Genomic DNA, 19,490 nt, shown 5'->3' on the forward strand with positions numbered 1-19,490 from the left:
CGAAATCCGAGCAGAGTCTAGGAACTATTTCTGATCTTGGAATTCCATGGCAAAGTCTCATGACAGTTATTTTACACTAGTTCAGAAGCCAAAATACTCCCAGATAGTAAGTGCCCCTGTGGGAGTGCTTTCCTACAGCAAGGAAGGAGAACCAGCAGACCGCAGCAGACAGACCCATGTCACAGACAAAAAGCGAGAAATCCATCAATCGTGAGAACATCAGCAAAGTGGGTCCAGCGTAAACAAACCACACAAGGGATTGGCAGGATTTTCTTTTGCACTTTTCATTGAGATACATTGGAAATAAGCAGGTAGACACAGCCAGAGCCTGGAAGTTTGCAAGAGTGGAAACGTAGACATCAGGCCAGTGATGGTAAAAGGTCGAATATCTGAGAACCTCGATGCTTTTCATCCCGATTACCACAGATACCTGAAAAACTGGGCATCCATTCTGTCTTTTCAATTATTAGACAATCTCGTATCGTATATTAAAGTTTTTATTCCTTAGTAAGAATTTTTTAAATCACAAAATAGTGTGGCAATATTTAGGTAATAGAACTTATGGAGTGCTGAAAATACTAGAATATAAAGATAATTTCTAGTTTATCTTCACATACTAAACTTTTCTAAACCAGCTGGTTTCTTGCAGACAGTATTTATTTTTTTTTAATAATTTAAGACAGCGTAAGCTTGTACCAAGCATAAGCATTGTAACAAAAGTGCAACTTTTCAGCAAATCCTCCCCAAAAGATATTTTAACTCAAAATATCATTAGCACATATTTTCTCCCTACAAAAATAGCATGTCAGACATCATTAATTGGATGTATTAACAACTATGTACATAAGAGCCACCTTGTAGGCTAAGAGTTTAACGTTGCTTAAACACAGCGTTTGAGGCAAACATTAGCAACAGCAGCAGCAAATGCACCAAACTGACTAAAAGACCCAGATATCTTCTTCACTCACAGTCAGACTGTTGTGTCTCACCCCTTACATAACATTCAAGTGAGATTTCTCACAGTGCTACCTTGGCAACAAACTAAAAATATCTAGACAAGGTCTTGGTTTAAGCCTTATTAAAAAAGCTTTCTTTGTGATTATCTGGTATCTGGTTTGGTCTCCAGAAAATACAGACTTGGAGATAGGAAGGCCACGGAGGGCTTCATTCCACATCTTCACAGCATCCCCACCAAAGCCCGCGGGCTAAAAGCTCTCTTCCACCTTCGCCACTTAGCAGAATCCAGGACAAACCAGTCTGGACTTGTTTTCTGTTTTGTTTTTAGATTCAGTGCACTTTTTTTTTTTTTACAGTAAAGATTACAAAAATTTAGGAACTGATGGATGAAATCATGGCAGTGACGCTAGATGCACTTGAGATAATCTATATGCATATATTTATCTATACACATATAAATCTACGTACATAGATGTAGCCACATCTATGTAGATAGATGGATGGACTCCGAAGAAATTAGGATAAGTCAATTGAGCCACGGTCAATTTCTCAATAAAGTGCTAGCAAAGGGACCAAGGGGCGACCCTGACCGCTTCCCGACTCCGGAAGACGCCCCACACGGCGCGTCCCTCCCTGAACAGGGGCGCGTGACTGAGACCACCGAGGACGAGGTGGCAACCAGAGCCGCGGACTCCCCTCGGCTCTGCGAACACGCATGCCTTCCCAAAAAGCCGAGCGTTACCAAATACTGGAGCGAACACCAATTCCCCAAAAATCCACCTGCCCACCCCACCCCCCCAGCCAGGCGGAGCAGCTCCGAGGCGCGCGCAGCCTGCCGAGACCCTGCCGTGCCCCCTCCCCACCCGGTCGGCGCCGATCGGGGGCGTGGGAGGGGTCCGCGCCGCTCCCCTCCCCCGGTCCCGGGAGCGCACCCGCGCAGCGGGGTTCGCTGGCGCGCGCGCGGCGCGAGACCCCGGGACGAGGCTGGAGAGGAGGCGACGCTTCCTGGGGCGGGGAGGGGGCTTCTCCCGAGAAAAAGCAGGGTGCGCTCTGCCGCAGAGGCGCTCTCCCCGGCCGCGGGGGAGGGAGCTGGGGCGCTGGGGGGGGGGGGGCGTTAGTGTGTGCGGGGCGGGGGCGGCGAGGGGCGAGCAAACGCGCGACTCCCAATGTACACAAAACACCTGCTTGACTGTCAGCCCGGCGTGCGCCTCTGCACACCTCCTCCCTCACGGCGTCAGGGCTGCCGCGACCTCGCACCGGCGGGACTCCGCGGGCGGGCGCTCAGGGGCCGTCCTTGCCGGGCGGCGAGGGCTCTTCCTGAGCGCCGCTGCCGGGGTTCCCGGCCACCGGCAGGTGCGCGCGGCCGTGCGGGTGCAGCGGCCCAGGGGGCGCCACCTCGTGCGGCAGGAGGGTCGCGGCGGCCGCGGCGGCGGCCTTCTCCGGAGGCGGCGACAGCACCGAGGACAGGCAGGGGAAGGCGGCGGCGGCCGCGGCGGCCGCGGCGGCGGCGGCGGCGGCGGCCGGGGCGGGGATGCCGGGGTACAGCAGCGGGAACGGCGCGGCGGCGGCCGCCGCCGGGTACAGATACTTCTCCAGGCCGCTCTTGTCCAGGAAGGGCTGCACGTAGGCGGCGGCGGCCGAGGGCGAGAGGAAGTAGAAGGGCAGGCAGAAGGGGGCCGCGGCGGCCGCCGGCTGCGCGAAGGGCGCTCCCCCGCCTCCGCCGAACGCCACGAGCGAGCTGAGCAGGGCGGCGTCCGGTCTGAGGAGCGCGGCCGCGGCCGGGTCGGGGCCCAGGAGCGCGGCCGCCGCCGCCGCCGCGCCGCCCCCCGGGCCGCCGCCAACGCCAGCGCCGCCGCCGCCGCCGCCGCCGCCGCGGGCATCCAGCTTCAGCCTCTTGGGCGCCGGCGAGTCCTCCCCCGGCGGCTCCTGCTTGATGGTGACGCGGCCGGCGCCCGCCTCACGGTCCGGCCGGGCCTCGGCCTCGCCGCCGTAGCCGCTGTCGGTGTCCGTGTCGTTCTCGGCGGCGAGCTCGGCGCTGGGCTGAGTCCGCTGGATGACCGGCACGCAGTGCGCCGGCGGCTCCAGCTTGTGGCCCGCGGGGCCGGCTGCCGCGGCCGCGCCGGCGCCTTTGCCCAGGGGGACCTGTTGAGTCAACGCCGGCGGGGTGGGCAGGAACTGGGTGGCCACGGCGTGCAAGTGGTTGATGAGCTGGACGCAGCGCGGCTCCCTGGGGGTCCAGCTCTCGAAGCGGGAGAGGTATTGCAAGACTTCTTTGGCGCAGGTTTGAAATCCCGAGTGGAACGCGTCCAGGTCGGACTGAATGGGCGACTTCAGAGACCGCTCCCCTGGGGTGGGCGTGGGGTGGGGGTGCGGGGCAGAGGCATGGAGGGAGGCAAGGAAAACACAGCCGGTGAAGCATCTGCCAGTCACGTGGGCCCTGCGCCGACTGAGGGGACCTGGGCTTCTCCTCCGCCGGCTGCCGGGGGGAGGAGGAGGAGGAGGAGGAGGAGGAGGGCGGCGGGGGTGGCGTGCGGGGAGGCGCGCTGCTCGCAGCCAAGACCCCGAAGTAAGACAGGGCGCAGCCGCCACTGGAATACAACCCGGCGCCTTCCCTAGGGTGATGCACCGGGGAAACGGGCCCCTCCCGGGGACGGCACCGTCTCGGCCACGGAGCCCACGGTAGCGAGCTCGCGGGCCTGGGGAAGGGGTGGGGGCGGGGCGTGCGAAGCCCGCTGCGCCCGGGGCTGCCCTGCAGGCCGGGCTGGCCTCCCCCCACCCCCGGGCCGCGCTTACCATTCTGCAAAGCGAGGATTTTCTGATGCTGCTGTTCGGTTAAGGCTGTTAAAGCTTTCAAGTGTTTCAAAGTTAATTCCAAGACTACGGCTTTCTCCAGATGCCCCAGGGTCTGCAGCGGAGCAAAACAAAAAAGAAGGGGGCACTTGGTTACCTACCCCCCCCCAAAAAAAAAAACCCCACACATCCGGCTTCCTCGGCTGAGCTCCCCCCAGCACAGCAACTCGGGCGCACACTTGGAAGGCGTACGCTTCCTGAGCCTGCGTCCCAGCGGCCAGGTTAGAAATGCCTGCCTGCCTGCCTTAGCTGGGAGCCCTACTCTGAGTCTACGGCACAAGTTGTATGGCAGGCCTGGAATATTTACATTGATTCCTCTCCCTCCGGGAGTCCTCCCAGGCTACCCACACGCCCTTGGAGAGCACCAGAGCGTGGAAATGTGCGTCTTACTGTCAATTTCAGATGTTCAGGCAGTAAATCTTTCAGCTGAGCGATGCACTCATTAATTCGGTCTCTTCTTTTCTTTTCTATCAATCTGTGCGGTAATTTGTAGGTATCCTTAATGTGTGCGAGGCGTGGGAGAGGGAAAAAAAACAGTAAGCTGAATATTCACTTTCTGGGTACAACATCCCCCTACCCCAGCGTCCCCCCCATACTTATGTGATAAACTATGCCCAAGAAATCTCTTTTCTTCTGGACTGTTCTGAAATGCGATTTAAATTCAGGTATGATGTTTGGTATCCCCCTGAGAACAGCCAGTAAGGCTACTTAAAATTCAGTTGGGCAGAGCTTCCCTGTGAAATCAATGGCCCTAATTAACTATCCAGGCAGGTTATGCGAAACATGGGAAACTTAGACTTACCTTGGTGTCGTCTCGTTTCATGCCCCTTTTGGGCTTGCACATATACAAAGAGGAATAGTCCAGTCTGCAAAAACAGAAATCAGCAATCAGGCACCATTCGGGAAGGGGTTCTGCCCTCGCCCGCTCCATACCACTTTCTGGAAAAGCAGCAAAAAAATTTAAAAATTAAAAAAAAAAATCAGACCGAAGCCTAGACAGGGATTCGCAAGGGTGCGTGCACCTTACCCTATAAAATCTCTATGTTCCAGTAACTGTCTCTCTTGCAAATGCGGAATTCCTTCGTCCATGTTCGAGCGGTCCGTGGCCTCGGCTTCGGTTCGGGGGGATCCGCGCGTCTCCAGGCGCTCTCTCGCTCGCTCGCTCTCCCTCTTCAGTGCGGTGTGGAAAGTGTGAAGCAGCGGGCCCCCCCGCGCCGCCCGCCCGCCCGCTCGCACACACGCGCGCACACACGCGCGCACGCACCCTCGCCCGGCCCCGCTGCGCGGCTACTTTGCTCTCACTCCGGGCAGTGTTTGGCCACAGGGCACGCGCGTCGCCGGCCAGACCAGCACCCAGCTCACGTGCGGAACGTACCATCCGCGGTCCAGCCCGGAGGGGGGCGGGCGAGGAGGGGCCGCGCCGGGAGGGGGCGGCGGGACACGGCGGCGGGAGGGGGCGGGGACACCTGACCAGGGCCACCGGAAAGGAAAAACAACTTCGGCCAAGCGCTTCGTCTCCCCGGAGGCGCTGCAGGCGGCGGGGGGGGAGGGGCGGGGAGGGCGCGGGGGGTGCGGGGCGGCCCCGCTTCCCCGGCTCGGAAACGCGACTCTCCCCGTGCGTCCGTCATTACGGTGCAGAAACGTGAACGTGGCTTTTTTTTTTTTTTAATTTTTTATTTTTTTCGCTTTCCACCGACTGTGCCGCTGGCTTGGAGCGGAGAAAGGAAAAGAGAAAGAGCCTTCGCGGCGGGTCCCACTCCAGGCCCGAAAGAAAGCTGCAGACTTTGCGCCCCCGCTCAGCGGCCTGGAAGGGAGGACCCCTGGGCGCTGGGGGCAGGTTCCCCTCACCCCCCGCCCCAGGAAAGGGGGCAACTGGGCATCAGCCCCCGGCCCCCTGAAGGGCTTCAGATGCATGAAAACGCAGTCACTGGGACCGAGTGTCCCTGGGCCACCTAAACTTCCCGCAGCGGCCGGAATTGCGGTGCCACTCATCACAGCCGCAGCTGACGCCGCCCGGGGCCCCGTGGGCTCCCGGAGGAGCGCGGGCGGGGGGCCGGGGCGGGAGGAGGCGGGGGCTCCGGCAGTGCGGCAGTTGCCGCCCGCCAGCCCCCCGCGCCCCGGGCGGCGCCCGCGTGCGATCAGCCACGCCGGGCGTGTGCAGAGCCCACGCATACTACCGCTGGCACCTCCACAGCCTCCCTCCTTAATCCCGTCTCCGGCGGGTACCAGCACAGGGCCAGCAACGTGAGCCGACCTGCCGCGCTGCCACATCACTGCGCGGGGAACCCGTGCGCGCGCGCGCCCTGCAGCCGCGGCGCGGGGCGCGGGGAAGCACGGGCCGCGCCACCTCTCGCCGGAGCCACCCGCGAGCGTGACTCACGGCCAGCGGGAGTCGCCGGGAGACGCGCACTGCCCGCGCCGCGCCGCGCCGCGCCCGGCTGGGGGGCCTTGGAGGCCGCGGAGAGCGCGTCCTGCGGGACTCCCGGGTCTGCGGCCCCGCTGCCGCCAGCTCCTGTCTCATGACGCACGTTCACAGATAACGCTGCTGACAGTTTATGTAGCCATACATATATAAACAAATGTGGATCTCCCGCGGGCTGTTCCTGCGCCCAGCCCAATATTTACACTCTCCCCGGTCATCTGCGAAAACACTGGTGACGGCCAGTGGCACGTGAGCCCCGGGGAGGCGGACGCCGCCTGCACACGCACCGGGGCGCAGCAGGGAAGGGGGCCGTCGCTACGTGTCCCCCGGCCCGCCCCGCCGCGCGCGGGTTCCGGGCGCGGATCTGGGTCGCGGCGAGCGCGAGTCACGTGGCTGCGGGAGTCGCGTCTCCTCCCCGCCTCCGGGAGCCGCCCGGGCCGCGGCCGCGCCGCGCTGCTGCAGTCTCCCGGGTCCGGGGCGGAGACGCGCGCCGCGTCTGGCTTCGTGACTCGCGCGCCGGCGGCCCGGGCTCACCCCGGCGGGAGGAGACGCTCGCGGGCCGCCGGGTTCCCGTGGGAGGCTTCTGGCCGGGCTTCAGCTTCTCCAGCGGGGGACGTGCTCTGCACCAAATAGGCAGCGGAATCAGCATACAAAGTGAAAAGGCATTTAAAAAAAAATGCTGCTTTTATTTCAAAACCCGATCCGCTCTTCCCCCGGTTTCCAAGCGGCTAGATGATTAATTCCCTCTGATGAGGAGGGCAAGTTGGAACCCTAAGAGCGGCTTCTCCCTGCGGCACTGTGTCATTTTTTCCTCTGCTTCTTAACGCACCAAAAAGTGAAAGGGGGGAAGGGCGGGGCGGGGGGGGGGAGGTGAGGTCACTAAAGTGAATAATTGAAAATTCAGGACCCCAGCCCCTTGTAGAGGGGAGTGTGTGTGTGTGTGTGTGTGTGTAAAATTTTGTTCCAGAACGCCACTTCACAAACGATGAATATATAGGGAGAACGCAATGAAGACAGGATCCTTGCATCCTGGCGGGGCCGCTGGAGCAGCGAGACAGCACGCAGGCATCCTGCAGGGCAAATCCGAGGGCCAAGTCCAGGGCTGCCCCACAACTGGTTGGGGCAGGAGGGACCCGGACCGGAGCCCTGAGCATCTAGGGTTCCGTGAGCAGGTGAACGCCCCACGATTTCAAGCAGGCGCTGTGCCCGCAAATGAAGCTTTCACAAAAACTTGTCTTCCCCTGCGTTCCGCTCCAAGCGTCCCTCTTCCCACAGCCAACATTTTTTGTTTTCCTTTTCCACACCTTTCCGCTGCTGATGCAAGCTCGGGCTGTCGACGCGCTCTTTGCCAACGTGTGATCTCCTTCGTTATTCTTGCTGCTCCTTTTCCTCTCTTCTTTTTCATGCTCACCGTTTTACTCATTCCCCCTTTCTTCTGTCTTTTCCTTCCTTTCCTTGTCTTTTTTCTTGTCCTTTATCTGTCTCTCTTTCCTCCCTCACTCCTCTTTTCCCTGACAACCAGGAGGTGGATTCGCAAAGTTAGTGGGAAATGAAATTGAAAGGTAAGACGTTTCTGTTACACAAACATTTGAAACCCATGCATAGTAGGCTTCTTGCATGAACTTTTTAAACACGCCTAGTATATAGCAGGATTAGAGCAGCAGACGCCATTCTAAGCCTCACACGGTGCACACATTCATCCTTTCCACAACCCTATAAGGTAGACGCTGTCACTGTCTCCATTCTAGATGACAAAATGCTTCCCCAGTGAGATTAGGAACCGTGTCCAAGTTCCCAGAGCCAGGTCCATGACCCACTGATGTGAACAGCAGGAGCCAAGGTGTGAGGGCTGAGCACCTGCCGTCACCGTGGTCTTCGGTTGATGCCCACCTTTGTTGCATTGTGCGTGTCAGAATGTGTGGCGTGAGTTTTGCAGGAGAGAGAGAGAAGGGAGAAAGGCTGGCACTGCGCCCGATGGCAGAGGCTGGACCGGTGTGACAAAAAGAAGGGTGGCGATGTTTTTGCCATGCCTGTGAGTCACTTGGCCAGCATCTGGCTCCAACTGTATGGATTTAAATACAAATATCCCAATTGGTTGTCATAATTTCCTACAGACGGACAATAGAGGGCAACTTGGAAGAGACTGATGGCTCACCATCTCCACGGAGCAAACCACACCAAACTCTGCCAAAAGCTTGAGGTCAGCAATGGGAAAAGCTCACCTGTGGTGAGGTTAGAAGGAAGAAAATCTTCACCTGTCTAAGAAAGGCACAGACAGCGGAATGCTCTTTGGAAATGTCTAAAAATAGGTTGAGTCTTATCTTTTTAGGAAGGCTTAAATGCCGTCCTGCTGGAAACCAAGATTCAGGATGAGCGCAAAGCCCCTTTGAGCTTATAATTAAAGAATTTTGGGATGCTTGCTTTGAATGAAAGATACTCATCTTTCTCCTTTTCATGGATCGCGGAGAGCTTCTGCCTTTGCTCTTCTTTGGTTACTCAGGGAAATCACTACCTGTAGAGACTGAAGAAATCGAACATGAAGCTCAGTTTTCCCCTCTGCCTAAATGTTCAGAAGGCCTGCAGTCATCGTACGCACCCTCTAACTTGGAAATATCTTACCCTGTTTGCTTGCAAAGTCTTGGATTTCCAACAGAAACTGAACTCTCCTGAGAATGTTAACATTCCCGTGGACAAAAGAGATTTTCTGGTTTTTTAGGGTTCTACAAGCCCTAACCCTCTCTGGAGAGGTGACTCCAGGGTGTTCTGGGGACCCCAGGTCAGACCCAAACTAACTGTGCATCTCTGATGATGTTAAAGGTCCAAGGTCAGTCCAGGGTGTCAAGCCTCCTGCCTGTGATGCTGTGAACACAGTCCTCAGATGGTGCTAGGATTTGGGTACTAGTCTGATGTTCAATGTTCCCCGGAGGCCCATGTGTTAAAGACTTGGTCCCCACAGTCTCATATTGCTGACACGACAGGAGGGTGGAAATTTAATCCAATTATGGGTGTGGAACCACTGGGAAGTGATTAGATTGGATTAGGTTGTTAGGTTCCAGCCCCCTGAATGAGTCCTGGTGACTTAGTGAGGAAAGACACAGACAGACGGACATGGTCCTTCTTGCCATGGGATGCTTCTGCTAGGCAAGAGTGCTGTCACCACATACTAAGCCATGGCAGCCACTGGAGCTTGGACTGTGAACCTCCAAAACCAGGAGCAAAAATAAACCTTCTCTATTTACTACTCAGTTTTCTCAGATCTCACATTGCAGTGATGACAAGCTACCTCACACAGACAGGCAGATGCTTGTCCTGATCACCTCTCTATGGGACAGTGAACACGAGTTAACAGCCAATTCACATCATTTTATATGAAAAAGAGGACATATAGTCCATAAAAAACTAAAATCGAAGCCTGGAGAGCAGGGGTGGGACGGGATAAGGATCTTTGAAAGCTTCCCCAGGAACTCTTCCTGGCTTGTGCACCTGCTCTCAGGGCAAAGGGCTGATGTTGTCAGGCACACGGCAGGAAGAAGGGTGCCTAGAGAAAGGATCTCAGGAGGGAGGGAAACCCCAGTGCTACTCACTGGGAGCCAAATACGGCTTTAAAATATTGACGATGTTACTTGCTGAAGGTATCAGATTTAAAACCCCAGAATAGAAGGTTAGGCGTTCCAACTGCACACTCAGCAAATCAGCTGAGTGGCACATGGGTCCCCTTTGAACATGTAAAGGAAGTTAGGTCTTTCCACAGACTACAAGTCAATGTGCCTCTGTGGCTGAAGCATGCATGGGATTCACCTCTATGCTTATGTCCTACTACCCAGCACTTGTTTATTTACTCATTGGTCTTTGAGTAGCACCAAGGAGATCACATTAAGCATAGGAAATAAATTTTCTTCCTGCTGGAATCATTTGTATTTCTGTACTTAGGTCACTTTCACAAACATATGATTTAATGTGTTCTTAGTGCTGCTGGGTTATTGACATACAAAAAACACAAAGCAAAGAGCCACACTTGAGGCTGCCACAGGGGAAATCGCCCAACCCAGGACTTTCTGCTCCCAGTCTCCCTGGGCCCCTCCAGCGTCCCTGAGCTTCTCCTGCTGATTGCAGCCGATCAACAATGAGGCAGGATGAGGGTGGGAGGAGCTGACAGACCCCTAAGGACTGGCACTAAGTGGCTCTTACGCTTTGCCAGGATTTTTGGGTCAGTTGGGGAGTGGCACCCAGAAGGGCTGCATGAAGAGGGGGCTTCTTACCTCTGCGTTTCCCATGTTACTACTGATGAAGATTCTCGCAAAACCTTCAAAGGAAAACATATTTATGCAATGTAAAGTACGGTCAACTAGGACAAAAAGACACCACTGTACAGCCACTTCTGTCACTCACCTGCCTGTCCGGTGCTTCGTGACGTCTTGGAATCAGTTGTCAGATGCTGTTCTCAGCACACAGGGCCATCTATCATAGAGGGTGCTCTTTGTAAAGACGAGGGAAAGACGAGGTAAGGATTTTACCCACACTTGGAATTAGGATTTTTAGTGTAAGTCTTATTTAGCAAGATTTTAAATTGAATATTATTAGAGAGAGATGGATAGAGGAAGAAAGAGTGAGTTCCCATCCTCTGATTTATTCCCCAAACCACCCAAGGCTGGGTGGGGCCCAAACAGGGAGCCAGGAATTCAATCTAGGCCTCCTGCTTGGGTGTCAGGGATCCAACTGTCTGAGCCATCAGCTGCTGTCTCCCAGTCTGCACTAGCAGGAAGCTAGAATCGAGACTGAGAGCCAAGACTCAAATCCACAAAGAATGGGACTATCTCGATGGGTGTATTATCTGCTAGGCCGAACACTTGCCCATTAACAGTTAATTTAACACAAGGATTCCTGTGTAGTAATTTCTCCCCCAGAGGTAATATGATTCAAATACTAATTTTAATCTCACTCATAAGGAAAATAATGGAAATCTAGGCTCTATGGGAATATCAGTTAAGTGGTAACTTTGAGCCAAAGTAACAGACGCTTAAACAAATGAGCATTTCTGTTGTGAGCATATAGAAACAAGACCAGAAGCAAGCAGTCCAGAGGGGAGGGAAGTAGCAACAGTGCCACCAGTGTCTCAGACCCCGTCTTCTTGCTCCGCTCTTCTCCGTCCTCCAAACTCAAGATTGCCTCATGGACATAAGATGGCTGCTGGAACACCTGCAGGAAAGGCTATTACACTCCACCCAGTAACTTCTGCTTACAAGTTATCAGTCAATCCTATTGCAAGGAATACAGTTTTACAGCTGAAGCTCCCCAGCATTATAGGGGGGCTTTTTAATAAAGTGGGAGCCAGGAATAGACAGTGAGTTGGCACTTGCCATCCTTGGCTCTTTTTGTCTCTACTATGCCATGAGAGTTGGCATTGTCCCTTTCTTATACCCAGCGACTTCATTCCAATCTCAGAAAAATCTCAGCTGCCCATCTGCAGTTGTGCAAACTTAACACCTCAAGCCCGTGGTCTTCAGCATCTGTATTTTTGCATTATAGGAGGGCATTGTAAGCCCCTGTCCTTCATCCTGTAGATTGCAAATTGCAGACGCGCATTTTCTGGGGCAATGGTTGTCTTTCTTTTGAAGTGGCAGCACCAGCTCCTCTGGCTGTTCTGTCTCTGCAGCTGTGCCTTCGGTCCCTGCCATCTGGGGACACCAACTTCCAGCAGAAAGTCACTCTCTGCGGGCTCCCAGCAGAATGCAGCCAGGACGTGGCACTTCACCCACTTCCAGCACAGCTGTACACCACAGTCTCCACAGGGGCAGGAGGTTTGGGGCAGAGCTTCGTGGTGACGTTTGGTCCTGGGGTAGACGCAGTTGCTTGGACAGGGATGACAGCAGTGATTTTTTTTTTTTTTTTGACAGGCAGAGTGGACAGTGAGAGAGAGAGACAGAGAGAAAGGTCTTCCTTTGCCGTTGGTTCACCCTCCAATGGCCGCCGCGGCGGGTGCACCGCACTGATCCGATGGCAGGAGCCAGGTACTTATCCTGGTCTCCCATGGGATGCAGGGCCCAAGCACTTGGGCCATCCTCCACTGAACTCCCGGGCCACAGCAGAGAGCTGGCCTGGAAGAGGGGCAACCGGGACAGAATCCGGTGCCCCGACTGGGACTAGAACCTGGTGTGCTGGCACCGCAAGGCGGAGGATTAGCCTAGTGAGCTGTGGCGCCAGCCTGACAGCAGCAATCTTGCAAACACTGTTTACTTCTCACAATTCTTTGAACTGAGCGCTTTGAACTCTGCTCTACAGATGCACAAACTCAGGTTCCGAGACTTTACCTTGTCGTGCAGTAAAAGACACAGGCAGGGAGGAGAGAACCCAAGACCCGAGGTATGCTCCTGGCTGTTTACCTGTAGGAGTTTCTCCTCTCCCCATCTCGCCTTCCCCCATCCAAACTTGTCACCCCTCTTGTTCTTGGGAGCCACCGCCAGAGGCTCGGTGATTGGAGGGGTCGTCGACAGAGGATGGAGGTGGTGGCAGAGGGTAGTCCCAATGCTCTCTCATAGGAAGCAGCGCTCCTGACACTGGCGTGGAATTCTGGGTGTGCATCCTCAGATGGGCAGGTGCCTCTCAAGTTGTAGTTCGATCACCAGACTTGCCCAGAGACTTGGAGTCTGCAGTTCAACCCTCAGCCTTTAGGCCAATGTTTACGGTGATTATAGACGCAGTGCACTGGGACATCCACTACGGACCCAGTAGTGAACTTTGTCTTCACGGACAGTCCTTGTCTGACAGCTTACGGGGTAGGGGAGCAGACGTCCTGAAGAAGAGAGATCGCTAAGAAAGCTGACTTATTATGCTAAAGCTATTTAAGTTCTCCAAAAAGTCTCCACTTCGGTGCATTTGCGAAACACAACTATGCTGCTCCAGTAATGCACTTTAGAAATGACTCCAGTGTTGTCTGTGGCCTCCGTCCATGGGTGAGCCTTGTCTGCCTGGAGTCAAAAGACCACTGGACAGGAGAGCGCTTTGTACTCTGCTGCCCTGGCCTGCGGAGACTTCGTCACACCCACTCCAGTCCCCCAAATGGCCCTGATGTGGGTAGGGGTGCCCCTTCCACACCCACCCCTCCAGACACACAGCTTTCTCTTGTATCCACCAACCTGGGGTTGACAATTGGCTTACCTCGTTGGGGCTCCATGCCCTCTGTAGGGCCTGGAGGAAGTTCTTCCTTATCCACAGCCCCTCAACCCTGACGGACCCCAGTGGCGTGGGTACTCCCTGGCAGGTGCCTCTCACGGGGGAGATTTAGCCAGGGCTGGATTAGCTAACTGCCTCTGCCCCAGAGCAGGCTGGAGTGCTTCCCAAAAAGAAGGTCATTCCTTCCGATGGCTCATAGCTTCCCAAGTACAGATGTGCACGTCCTGCACAGCTTCCTCGCCGGCCGGTGCTCAACTCGCCCAACTCTGCTCTGGCCTTAGCCATTCACCCTGGAAACGGGCTGCAGGGCTGGCAGCTTGGGACAGCCCAATGTCTACTTCCCTTCCAGCTGCACGGACTGGATAGCAAATTTAGTAAGACAGTCTGACCTTTATCCAAAAATGTGATTCTCACTTCTTTTTTTTTTTTTTTTTTTTTTTTTTTTTGGTAAAGATTTGTTTCTTTGAAAGTCAGAGAAACAGAAATGGAGAGACGGTGGGGATCAGGGGTGACATTTTCCATCTGCCAATTCACTCCCTAGATGGCTACAACAGCCAGGGTTGGCCCAGGTTGAAGCCAGGAGCCAGGAACTTGTTCCAGGGCTCCCATGTGGATGTCAGAGACCCAAGCACTAGGAGCATCATCCAATGGCGCCCCAGGTGCATTAGCAGGAAACAGGACCAGAAGCAGAGCAGCAGGGACTTGCTGCACCACAATGCCAGCCCCTCTTTGGTCACTGTTAAGCCCTTGCTCTCCTTCATCTCCACCTCCACCACTATGCAATGAATTGCAATGCCGCATGGATTCTGCCTCTGAAGTGTACGTAAAAACATCTGTTTCTTTTCATCTTTGCTGCCTGCCCTCCAGACCAAGCCCTCATAGTCTCTCACCCAAAATACGATTCCTTCTTTATTGCTTTCAGTAGTTGAGGTGTTTTTTTTTTTTTTTTTTTGATAGGCAGAGTGGACAGTGAAAGAGAGAGACAGAGAGAGAAAGGTCTTCCTTTGGTTCACCCTCCAACGGCCACCGTGGCCGGCGTGTTGTGGCCGGCGCACTGTGCTGATCCAAAGGCAGGAGCCAGGTGCTTTTCCTGGTCTCCCATGGGGTGCAGGGCCCAAGCACTTGAGCCATCCTCCACTGCACTCCCTGGCCACAGCAGAGAGCTGGCCTGGAAGAGGGGCAACCGGGACAGAATCCGGCGCCCCGACCGGGACTAGAACCCGGTGTGCCGGCGCCACAAGGTGGAGGATTAGCCTAGTGAGCCGCGGCGCCAGCCAGTAGTTGAGGTTTAATAAGGGAAGCAGACACCATGCCAGATAATTCAAGCAAGAGAGATTTAACAGGATTTTTAAGAAAAAGATTTAAGAGACAGAGAAACAGAGAAATACATCTTCCATCTGCTGGTTTTCTCCCCAAAGTGGCTGCAATGACTGGGGCTGGGCCAGGCTGAAACCAGGAGCCAGGAGCTTCTTCCAGGTCTCTCACGTGAGTGGCAAGGGCCCGAGCACTCGGGCCATTTTCCTCCGATTTCCCAGGCGCTTTAGCAAGGAGATGAATGGGAACAGCCAGGACAAGAACCAGTATCCATATGGGATGCTAGCCCTGCAGATGGTGGCTTAACCTGCTGCACCACAGCGCCAGGCCCCAACGGAGGGGATTAAAGGCATATCTAACCTTTGAAAGGCCGGAGTAACAAAGGGAGGGCTAAATGGGTGCTATTTTTCAGGAAACCCCAACACCCGCGAGGTTCGGGGGCCTGAGCAGGAGCGGCTGACTTGCTGGAGAAAGCCCGCGAGAGCACTGGAAACCTTGCACCTGCACCCAACAACCCTTGCAGAAACACGGTGCAGCCCTTCTCTCCCGCGTCATTCATGACGTCCTCTCTCTGGCAGAACCCAGGGATTCTGGGCAAATGTGGTCCCAAGCTTCTCCCTGTGATGAGGCCAGAGTAGAAAAGCTGAGTTGGCAGGAGTTGACGGTTGCCATCTCACTGTCCACTGCTGCCGCCCACCTTCTCTGTCCAGAACACGGAATCCAATCAGCATGCCGATCAAAACTCCTTAACCGCTTCCTGCTTCCATTAAGTTCAAGTACAAATGGAGACCTCCGTGCCCTGTGGGCTGGCTCCGGCGTGCACGCTGCATGTCCTCTCTCAGCTCGCCTCCCCTCTGCCCTGCGGAATCCCAGCTCTCTGTCACATTTGTTTAATGCCCCTTGCTCTCCAGCCCCCAGGGCCTTTGCACAGGCTGTTCTGATCGGAACCCTCATCCTAGCTCCCTTCTTGTCTTCCTCGTGCTCCTCTTCATGAGAAATCGAGTTCCGAGACCAGGTCTGTCTCCTTCTAGAAGCTTCTGTTGCCCCTGAACTTCTCCCGCATAACACTTGGGCTGTTTGCAAGACAGACTCCTGAGCTGGTTGCGGCCCTGCCCCTGTGCCTAGGAGGAGGATGAGCAGAGAACAGCCCCACCACTGTTTGTCAAACGACTCCTGGGGATGCTCCACCACACTAAAGATGAACTGAAGTGCAGCTGTTCCAGGAATCGCCTAAATGACAAGTCATGGCCAAGTCATCTCATCTCAAGAGTCCTTCCACCTGTCGGGAGCGGGGAACATGAGACCGGCTCCCACCCTCCCGCCCCTGCACAGCTTTCCAAAGCTGGCATGGCTGTCGCCGGCAGGGTCCCGCTCCCTGCGCTGGGGGCGCTGCATGTTTATTCCTTGGCCTGACCGGGCATGTGAACATTAGGAAGCCAGCAGCACGGAGGGTTGGATGCGCACCCAGAACTGCAGGCACCGGGTGGGCTGCAGGGGCTTCAGGGAAGCACTGGGAACCGCTGCTGTCGCTGTGCCAGGTGCGACGTGATCTGCACTCAGAGGTCAGGAAGCCCTGGCAGGGCGCTCCCTAGCAGCCTTGGGAAGCTGGCACTTGTTGCTTGCAGGACTTTCGCTTCCTTTCACTGTATGCCTCAGCGAGGCGGAGAGACCTCAGGGGCTGGAGGGAGGCCAGGCGAGCTCCACAGGTGGTCCAGAGACCACGGCAACCTCCGGGGGCACGGCTTTCCGAGGCTGGGCGCAGGGAGGGGGCGCCGGGGCTTAGCTTGCCGGTCTGCTGGGCCCAGTGGCTCACAGGAGGGGGTCCTGGGGCAAAGCCAAGGAGCTTGGTTACCAGGAGTGCAGAGAGAAACAAGCCCCGTGCCAGGACGTAGGAGTCAAGCCGCAGACTCGGGAACAAAGTGGGAGGGTTGAGAGCCAGTGAAGCCAATCGGTGAGGACGCCAAGCTGGTGGGCGCGGGGGAGGCAGCGGCGAGGGTCAGCGCAGGGGCCGGAGGGCCGGGGGCCGGATGTGGGATGTGGGAGGCCCGAGCAGGTCTGCGAGCGCACTGCGGGCGGGGAAGGAATCTCCTGTCTGCACCCGGGACCCCTCTCCCCACACCCACCTTACACTTGTCAGTCCCAGAGTCCCCTTGCCCTAAGTGCGTTTTCAGAAAGACAGCGTCTCCTGCTCCAGAGGCTGCCACATCAGACCACACTCACCCACACAAGCCAGGGACGGGAAGCCAAAAGCAGGCCCGTGCGAGGCCCGACTCCTTCCACAGGCATGGCTGGCCGGGGCCGCTCTGAGTTGGTTTTGTTGTGGGATAATGGCACTGATGATTTTTCCGGAACCTAGGCTTTTTTTTTTTTTTTCATCTTACAAACTGCTGCAGAGGCACTGAAGGCAATGAAGCAGACACGTCACACGTCTCCGTCCGTCCTTGTCTGTTTTCACCTTGCTGCCCAGAGTTCAAGACGAGGAGGACCACGGGTCCAGCGCTGGCTTCCTGGAGGAGCACTGTGACCCTGGGCAACTTCGGAAGGAGTCTGCTTTCTCAAAGGCGACACAGGGAAGGCAGTGCCTCTCGCCGACTCGCGGTTGTGACAGTGTGCGGAGGGCACCTGCGACGTGGCAGGTGAACAATCAAAAGTGCCTGCAATTCTCCCCATTGCAGCTGCCCGGTTAAAATTAGACAGATCACAGAAAAATACGACTGTTCGAAAATAACTGAAGAATTGAGTAACATATTTTAAGTTCAAGAAGTAAACCCATTGCTTCCAATGATCCTTTTCTTTTCTAGCAGGTGAATTAATACGAACACAGAAGGCCAGGCCTGTCCATGTGATTTTCCATTAATGAGCTATAAGGCAGGGTCCGCTTTATTCCATGTGCTAGTTGGAAATAGGACCAGTCCCAAGCTTATGCTTTTAAATCTTATTATTCAGGCCACCCTTCTGAGAGGTCGCACAGTTCCACATGTGTACGACCGTGGCAAGGGGGAAATGCTGCTGGCCTACGCTAGCCGGAAGTTGAAGCCTTGTTTGGTTCTCAAACGAAAGACATGGCTGGACTCAGCTGCAAACTTTGGTAGCGGGTTAGGGAAGAGATTCTGGGTGATGTCTCCTTCACCACAGCAAGTCTAATAATGACAGCAAGCACCTTGTGGCATTTGTTCTGCGCTATGCTCTCTTCCAGTTTTGCAAATATTAACCCATTTAAATGCACATCCGCTAAATGAGTTATTGTGAAAATGACTTGGAGAGAAGGAAGAAACTGAGGCATGCGGCTGAGTCATCGGTCGGCACTGTGTCTGCAGCATCAGTGTCCACAGTCTATACTGCTCTCTCTGCAATGGCCTCCCAAACATCTGGGCGAAAAAGGGAACATTTCTACTCACCTTCTCTGATTTCTGCTGGGAGAAGAGCAGGCTCATGGTGCCAGAAGGAATGGCGGCCTGGAGTGTGAAACCCTGAGCACAAGGTTAAGTTGCCACTGTTTGCCTGACCTTGAACGACAAGGTGCCACCCTTCTCCCAGCCTGCATGTCCTCACTCAGCAAGCGCCTTCCGACATGCAGGAGAGGCCCGGGAAGAAGACGGTACCTCTGAATATATCCCGGCACGCCATAACTCTTGGTGTTTTATTTTCCCCTGAAAAGCAAATTCTCAATTCTGTTGAATTTTTCAGCTTAAAGAAATAGGGTAAAATTGCATGACCAAATTAACAATTGTAGAGCTTCTTCTATGTACAAGTCACTTGCTAAATCAGTGCTGTCTAATGGAACTTTTTGCAATGATGGAAATATTCTATTACGCTACCTGTCCAATATGGTAGCTGCTAGCCACATGTGGTGACCAAACACTTGAACTATGCTTAGTTTAACAGAGGTACTGAATTTTAAATTTTATTTCGTTGTAATGAATTTAAATGTGAAGAGCCACCTGTCACTGGTAGCTATCCTACTGCATAGTGCAAATAGAGATGCTTTAATCAGGTCCAAACACCGAGTGATCAGCAAATCACTCTTTTAAGAAAGCTAGGGCAGTTTCTTAGCCTATTTTTCTCTAGGGAAACTAGGATCCTCATCGTTCGTGTAGGAAGAAAAAAATATTGATTTTCTAGCATAAATTCAGGAAATGTGGAGAAACTATAGCCATCATCCTCTCCAAGTTCTAGGATATTCGACAGATTCATTTTAATTTTACTGGAAACCAAATCATATAACTTACCAACATTTTAAAATACTCAGTGCGAATTTTCTATGATTGTTTTAGTTACATCCCATAGTAAATAGTAATACGCACATTTTGATACCACATATAACATCACGTATACATAACTCAGGCTGAGAGGGAAGTAGTGTGCTAACTGTTTACACAATCCTCTCAGGAAAGTATACGTGTGTGTGATTTATTGTACATTTTATTACTATAAAGGATGCATAGCAAAGCACACATTTGTACATAGCAATGAAATATGCATCACTCCTGTAAATTCATATGGCTAATTGATTCTTGCTGAATGTTTTTATTGATTTTTTTCTAAACCATTTTATTCTTCGCCAACCTATGGTTGCGATGAATTCACAGATATAATTCCAACATGAATGACGATTTATACTTTTATGTTAATGATTAAGGCGAAAGTGAAACAATAAAAACATTGGTTACAGCCCCACTCATTTGTCAATATGAGCAACTTCCTTACTAAGTCAGATAGTAATTTTCACAGACTGGAAAAATGTTTACTCAATCGTTTGTGTTGTTCACAACAGAAT

General features: G+C 54.2%; 1 protein-coding gene and 1 long non-coding RNA gene across 2 annotated transcripts; both read right to left on the reverse strand.

Moving 5' to 3' along the window:
- Positions 1-268: 268 nt before the first annotated feature.
- Positions 269-5,261, reverse strand: BHLHE41 (basic helix-loop-helix family member e41). Its single transcript, XM_051850356.2, has 5 exons — positions 4,835-5,261; positions 4,610-4,673; positions 4,198-4,305; positions 3,751-3,862; positions 269-3,302 (listed from the first exon to the last, which is right to left on the reverse strand). The coding sequence occupies exons 1-5, from the start codon at positions 4,894-4,896 to the stop codon at positions 2,239-2,241; spliced, it is 1,410 nt and encodes a 469-aa protein (XP_051706316.1). The 5' UTR covers positions 4,897-5,261; the 3' UTR covers positions 269-2,238.
- A 1,633-nt stretch (positions 5,262-6,894) lies between these two features.
- LOC108176986 (uncharacterized) lies at positions 6,895-13,238 on the reverse strand. The gene is made up of 3 exons (XR_001793695.3): positions 10,619-13,238; positions 10,489-10,532; positions 6,895-8,750 (listed from the first exon to the last, which is right to left on the reverse strand). It is a non-coding gene; the product is annotated as an uncharacterized lncRNA (long non-coding RNA).
- Between the last annotated feature and the right edge of the window lie 6,252 nt (positions 13,239-19,490).

Source organism: Oryctolagus cuniculus, chromosome 9 (genome assembly GCF_964237555.1).
Source record: "Oryctolagus cuniculus chromosome 9, mOryCun1.1, whole genome shotgun sequence".
In the NCBI taxonomy this organism is placed as follows: Eukaryota; Metazoa; Chordata; class Mammalia; order Lagomorpha; family Leporidae; genus Oryctolagus; species Oryctolagus cuniculus.

Coding starts and splice junctions, on each gene's coding strand:
- BHLHE41 (XM_051850356.2), bottom strand. CDS start 4,896: ATGGACGAAGGAATTCCGCATTTGCAAGAGAGACAGTTACTGGAACAT. Junction 4,306..4,609: donor TGAAACGAGACGACACCAAG/GTAAGTCTAAGT, acceptor GCACACATTAAG/GATACCTACAAATTACCGCA. Junction 3,303..3,750: donor AATCCTCGCTTTGCAGAATG/GTAAGCGCGGCC, acceptor CGCCCACCCCAG/GGGAGCGGTCTCTGAAGTCG.